Source organism: Thunnus maccoyii, chromosome 14 (assembly GCF_910596095.1).
Source record: "Thunnus maccoyii chromosome 14, fThuMac1.1, whole genome shotgun sequence".
Taxonomy (NCBI): domain Eukaryota; kingdom Metazoa; phylum Chordata; class Actinopteri; order Scombriformes; family Scombridae; genus Thunnus; species Thunnus maccoyii.
In genome coordinates this window covers 30,077,665-30,084,388 of record NC_056546.1, presented here as the reverse complement: position 1 = coordinate 30,084,388, position 6,724 = coordinate 30,077,665, and the positions used below count along the sequence as shown (strand labels likewise).

At 39.8% G+C, this 6,724-nt stretch overlaps 1 protein-coding gene across 2 annotated transcripts; it reads left to right on the top strand.

Moving 5' to 3' along the window:
• Window positions 1-1,534: 1,534 nt before the first annotated feature.
• Window positions 1,535-6,407, top strand: tlx1 (T cell leukemia homeobox 1). 2 transcript variants are annotated; one of them, XM_042434077.1, is made up of 3 exons: window positions 1,535-1,994; window positions 3,463-3,664; window positions 5,808-6,407. In XM_042434077.1, the coding sequence occupies exons 1-3, from the start codon at window positions 1,541-1,543 to the stop codon at window positions 6,016-6,018; spliced, it is 867 nt and encodes a 288-aa protein (XP_042290011.1). In that variant the 5' UTR covers window positions 1,535-1,540; the 3' UTR covers window positions 6,019-6,407. The 2 variants fall into 2 exon arrangements, with proteins under 2 accessions (XP_042290011.1, XP_042290010.1); XM_042434076.1 differs by having other exon boundaries at window positions 3,427-3,664.
• Window positions 6,408-6,724: the final 317 nt, after the last annotated feature.

The window sequence follows — 6,724 nt, the reverse complement described above, 5'->3', positions numbered from 1 at the left end:
TTGAAAACATTAGGCCAGTTTATTGAGGTTCAATTTTATATGTGTTCCACATTAATCAAAACCGACTTGTTGTAGAAAGTTGTCCTTATCAGTGTAAAAGGAGATTGATGTAGGCCCCTAGTCGTTGTATTGAACTGATGGATTTATTCGTTTCAGTTGAATTATGTCATAGTGTCAATATTGTATCTGTGACGTTTTCAACTTCGTTGTGATTTAGAAGCTTTAGAATAAGCTAAAATCATGGATGGATGATGAGACAATTGTTTCCTGCTTCCTGATCATGTAGCATCTTTTTCAGTTATTTTGCGGGTTAACCACACCTCTACAGTTCCGTTGTTGGTAGAAAAGTGCAGCTGAACTTCATGAAGAGTCTCCTCATGTCCTATCAGATCTCCACTACTCTCCACAAATCTGACACAAAATAAAAATACTATCGAATACTGTGACAATATATTGTAGAAAGCCGTAAATGGATCTGTATTCCTAATGCATGTTGAAGACCTATTCTGCTATCGCTATAATAATTTTACGGTAGCCTATGTATGTGCCAGGGAACTGTAGGAAAACTTATCAAAAATATAATATAAAACATATGTTAGTTAACCAGATACTCGATTTTAAAGGATCGGGAGCCAAAAGAAAGAAAAAAAGAAAGGAAAAAACTTGAAGGGACATTCCTCCATGTTTTTAATGACTTCTAGTCCATATTATTTGATATTAATACCGTATCAGCCTAACAAAATTAATTGGCTGTAGGAAAAGTGTCTTGTTGCAATCATTAGCAGAATGATTAAGCTCATTACAGCCGTCTTGCAGCGGCACCGTGTATCCGCCTGCGGACTTATTCTTGACTTTATCTGTCGTAATGAAAATGTACTCACAGTGTTTTAAAACCTTCACCTTCATTGGAATAAAATGTCAAAATATGGTTGCCCAAATTTCAAAAAAGATATGTGAAAAAAACATGAATTAGATGTAAACATCTGTCCATGAAACATGAGAGCCGAATCAGCTGAGTGGACGGACCGATGGAAAACCAGCAAATAAACCACTTTCTTTAAGATGCTAAGACAAAGTAATGTGAACCTTTGTGTGTGTGTGTGTGTGTGTGTGTGTGTGTGTGTGTGTGTGTGTGTGTGTGTGTGTGTGTGTGTGTGTGCTCCCTCGCAGGGACAGTGTGAAGCAGATAAATCTTGCAGAGTTGTGTTATTGATCTTGTCCAGCTGTTAATCAGTGTTTTATGAAGTGTACCATAAAGCCTCCACAGAGCGCGTAGAGTCTTTAGCCAATTGAGTTTCCAGGCCCAGAATTGGGTCTTAATCTCGCGCTGTCTATTTGGCAGTTTGATTGATGTCCTCGCGCAGCAGAGGGGGGGACAAACAGTCCAGCCTCGCTCTCCTGCATGCGCACACAAACGCGCGCCCGCACTCACTAGATAACGACCGGAGCTCGAGCCGAAGAATTCCAGACTGAAGAGTCCAGGGAGCGGCGCGTGGAGCAACCTCTGTTCCTCGCGCCGAGCGGGGGGCTCGCAGAGGCCATGGATCACATTGGGATACTAGGAGCGCATCTGCAGCAGCATACGCACGTGGAGCCCATCAGCTTCGGCATCGATCAGATCCTCAGTAACGTGGAGCAGAGCTGCATGCTGGGTGCGAGGATGCACGAGCCGGACTACGGACACCCGGTGTACAACAACGGCGCTAACAGCGGCCTGAACGGCGGCGGCTTCACCTGCGGTAACACCGGATATAACGGCACCAACAGCTCTTGCGGGGTCGCTTCCCTCGGCGGGGCTTATCACATGAACATGGGTGTGAATATGAACGGGACTAATGTGAACGCCGCCGGGGTCATCCGTGTCCCCGCGCACCGGCCTCTGAGCGGCGGGAACACCTCAGTGCCGCCGGGAAGCGGCACCATCAACAACCTGACCGCGCTCACCTTCCCCTGGATGGAGAGCAACAGACGCTACACCAAAGACAGGTTCACAGGTAGGATATCATATCATATAGCCTATGATAATATCATAGCATAGCATATTACATCAGGCGTAGGCCCAAAGAGAAAAAAAAACAGGATAGGCTATGTGACGTCTATAAAAAGTATTCACACAAGGACAACAAATAAAAATATTTTAAAAAAAATAGTTCTACTATTGAGGCTGAAGCATTTGTTGTAAAGCAGTCCAAATAAATTAAACACAGCCCAAAAAGAACAGAATTACTGACCAAATTCTAAAAGGTCCTTGTGTGTATCCCGCTTGTACACATGGGCAGAATTTCAGTGATTAATGACTCACAAGATATAGCTGTTATTTATTCAGTGATAGTTAGAGGCAGCTCAGCGATAAAGATGCTCGCCTGGAGTGAATGTCTTCAAATATCTATTATTTGGCATCTCGAACTTGTGTCTCTCAGGCTAATGATAATAAATATTACTAAATCAAATGGATAGTTATTTCAACAAATGTTGCATCTTCACGGTTGAAAGCTCCCATATTTAAAAATTGGAAAATAACATTTAGGAAACAATAATTAGAATCAACATTTTTATTGCCAATGAAAAAAAAAAACTTTTCAGTAAGAAGCTAAACAGAAGAGAAACTGCTTGTCGTGCTCGTCTTCATGTTATTGTAGGTCCTGTGTGTGAAGTTATGTGTAGATAAATTACGGCCCTACTGTGAGACAAAGGAGGCTGAAGTATTTCCTCGTGCTGTTGTTATGATTGCTTCAATATACAAACTGTGAATATTCTTGAATTTTCACATGGGCATTTCTTCTTTGTGTCCTGTATTGTGCTGTGCTGTTGTCACAATACTGTTGGGTGATAAATTATTGTGATGCATGATTTCACCAGAATGTCCTCCATGCAGAAAGCAGTTCTCCAAGAGAATTATAGAAACAGAATACATGATGCAGTGTGACTTGTTATTCTTTGTTGCTTAGTGCAGCATATCTTATATATACATCTATATTTTATACACATTTTTTTATATTGTAGAGCTGAAACTAACTAACTTATTTTCATCGTCGATTAATATACGGATTCTTTTCTCAATTAACTAATTGATCATTTTGTTAATAAAATGACTGATAAAATAACACCAAAATATATTTACTTTACTATCACATTAGTCAAAGAAAGCATCAAATCCTTACAGATGAGAATAAGCTTTTTGGCATTTTAGCTTGAAAATGACAGAGACAATTAATCGATTATCAGATTAGTTGTTGATTAATTTTCTGTCGATAGACTTATTGATCAATCGAGTGATTGAGTCAGGTCTATGCCTTGCATGATGCTGAGTTGCTGCTTCTGCTCTGTCAGTCTCTTTGCCTTGCATACCTGCTTTGACCTGTCCTGTGCTGTCCTGTGCTGCGTTGTCCTCACTTGTACTGTCTTTTCCTTTCCTGTCCTATCCAGTGTCTCTCTCACCCCTCACTGTAACACGTCGTGTAGGTCATCCCTACCAGAACCGGACGCCACCTAAGAAGAAGAAGCCTCGGACATCCTTCACTCGGCTGCAGATCTGCGAGCTGGAGAAGCGCTTCCACCGACAGAAGTACCTGGCGTCTGCTGAGCGAGCCGCCCTCGCCAAAGCCCTGAAGATGACTGACGCTCAGGTCAAAACCTGGTTCCAAAACAGACGCACCAAATGGAGGTGAAGCATGTTTCATTTCATGAGGCTTTTTTTACCAGTTTTTCCAGTGCAGAGCAGATGGTGAGGACATGTTTGCTGTCTCTTACCAGTTTACACTGAGTGTAACAGAGTGTTCCACATCCTGTACTGTCAAAAGAACCAAAAGTAGTGCAAAGGCTGTAGTGTTTTTACAATAATCCTGTTGTGAACACACACTTAATAAACTACAGGCTATGTAGCAACAAGTTTCTAAAGAACCATAGAGAACCATGTAAACAGTCTCTTTGTCACATTCATATATACATACACACACACACACACACACACACACACACACATATATATATATATATGTATATATAAATAATTTTATTTTTTATTTCAGTTTTTGTTTAGTTTTTTTTTTTTTTTTTTTGGGGGGGGGGGGGGGGGGGGGGGGTGGTTGTTTTTCCCCCCAGGGCTCCAGGAGGTCCTTTTGCACCGAAAATGAAAAATTGTTTAAACTGACTGTTACGTCATTGATAGAAGCACAACACAGTATAACATTTTTTTTTAAAGTAATGTCTGTTCTCATCATAAGCTTCCTCCCCACCGCTGTGCTTGTCTTCTTATCTGTACTGACAGTTCAGCGCATCTTTACACTTAATCATAACTGACGAAAAATAAGTATGTGTAAGCATGTATAAAGAAGATAAATAAAGAGCCAAAGCTCTTACAGTGGACTGTGTGTGAATGTATTTGCAGACAGTTGAGAGGCTGTCAACCCCACATGCCTCCACATGCACCAGGAGAAATAGAAAACTTAGTTTGCATTCAACTAGACCATTGTACAATTTAAAATGGAATAAATACTTTGTAAGGTAAACAGTAAAGAAGATTCAATTAGTTTCTGTAAATATACTGTAAATAAATCATTTGTTTAGATTTTTTGGCAAAATCATTCCACTAATAAAAATAGCTACAGCTAAGATTAAAAGGTAAAATCCCCCAACATTTTAATTACGGAAATAAAATACACTCAATGCGCTGAACTATTTGGATATGCAAACAAAATCATTACAAACTATTAATAAATAAAATGATATTCCATAAATAAAGGTTTGATGTAGATCTGTCTACAGTAGCTATAATGTCATTATACGCAGTCTGCGTGGATAAAAGATTCTTTATTTTATATTTTTATGATTTTTGATTAAAATTATTTTTAAAATTATTATAAAATGATTGTGTTTTAATGTTGTTTACATTACAATGAGGGTATATACAATGTGCTGTAGACTATATATTATACTAGTGATTATATGTTCAATCCTTACAGTAATAATGAGGTAATAGCCTTATTTATTATATAATGATAAGACCATTACCACATGTATACCTTTTTATTTTTAAAGTGTATGTGGACATTAATTAAACGTGTACAGAGAATCTATCGGCCTGCTTTGTGGCCTGGGAAGAAAGGAATATTAGCCTATATTAAAACATAAACCATTCTGTCTGCATTTGGCAGAAATAATAATCGCACATAGCCTGAAACAGGAAATAAGAGAAGGAAATTATATTAACAAACACAGACTTTTTTATTTTTATTTTTATTTTTATTTTTATTTTTATTTTTATTTTTATTTTTATTTATTTATTTATTTATTTATTTATTTATTTATTTGTTTGTTTATTTATTTGGCGTTTTCCACAATCAGCAGGAAAAACCTGCAACAGCTGCTGATTTTGCGAATTCAGATTTCGATATTTGTCTTAGTGACGTCATACACGCTTGAACTTATATCCAATTATTAATATCCGTGGCCTAGTATTAGAATTTTCACAATAATAATTTTGAAACTTAGCCTATATGGAAATTTGTGTAGACCTATTTTTTATTGACAATAATAAAACCTCCGGGTTAGTGAAAAAGAATAGAAACACAGAAACGCGATAATAACCTTACAGAGTATATTAGTGCTCTTTCTCTGTCATCACTGGATAAATGTCCTGTCTGCTGAAACTATGCGATGAAATCTGGAGGAAGTTTATTAAAAAATAAAATCATAATATGTTTAGTAGACTAAACTATGATTGTTATGAAATGGCCAGTAAGGTGACCTGCACGCTGAGGTCTGGTAGTCATGTTTCGGATGTGTGAGCGACTCTCCGGTGTTTGCAGGCGGCAGACGGCGGAGGAGCGGGAGGCGGAGAGGCAGCAGGCCAACCGGATTCTCATGCAGCTGCAGCAGGAGGCCTTCCAAAAGACCATCAACCAGCCGCTGACACCGGACCCGCTGTGCCTGCAGAACAGCTCTCTGTTCGCCCTGCAGAACCTGCAGCCCTGGACCGAGAGCACCGGCAAGATCAGCAGTGTGTCGGCCTGCGAGTAGAGCCAGCACAAACACACACGGCCTCCAGCTGCGTATGTGCGCCGGCTCCGAGTGACTGCTGGAGGGCAGCGAAACGGGCTGCAGCCCGCTGAGGGGCTCCGTGGAGGGGCGGCTCCGGTGCAGGACACTGTCTGATAGATCTCTGATCCAGGGTCTTCTCCCTGCTCTTATTATCTCCCACCTTCTATCAGACAAGACAACTAACACGCTCTTAGATGGGGTCCCTCAGCACTAACTCTCATCTAATGAGGGTCCACAGTCTGATCTGGATCCCTTCAGAGGTCCTGGACTGAATCCTTCCTTCAGCCCTGCAAAGACATGACTGACTTTTTGGAAATATTTTTGGAGGCAAGAAGCCCGTCAGAGGATCACGCACAGACTAGCTTCAGTGGGTTGTTGTATAATAGTCGACCTATAAGGGACTTGATGTTTCATAAACAGCATATTTTCATATTTTATGTCTGACAAAATATGTGTGTACGTCTCTGCCATCAGAGTCTGTCAGTATTTATCTGCCATATTAATGGACTCCAATGCAAAATAAGAGAGCACTTGTTTCAGCACCTTTGTATGAATTCAAACATGTAATCAGACACATCACCTGACTCCATGTGATGATTTACACCTGATGATATCTGTTTATTTTACCATTTTATACGTGGGCCAAAAGGCCAACAAGCATCTGATCAAAATAAAAATAATATTT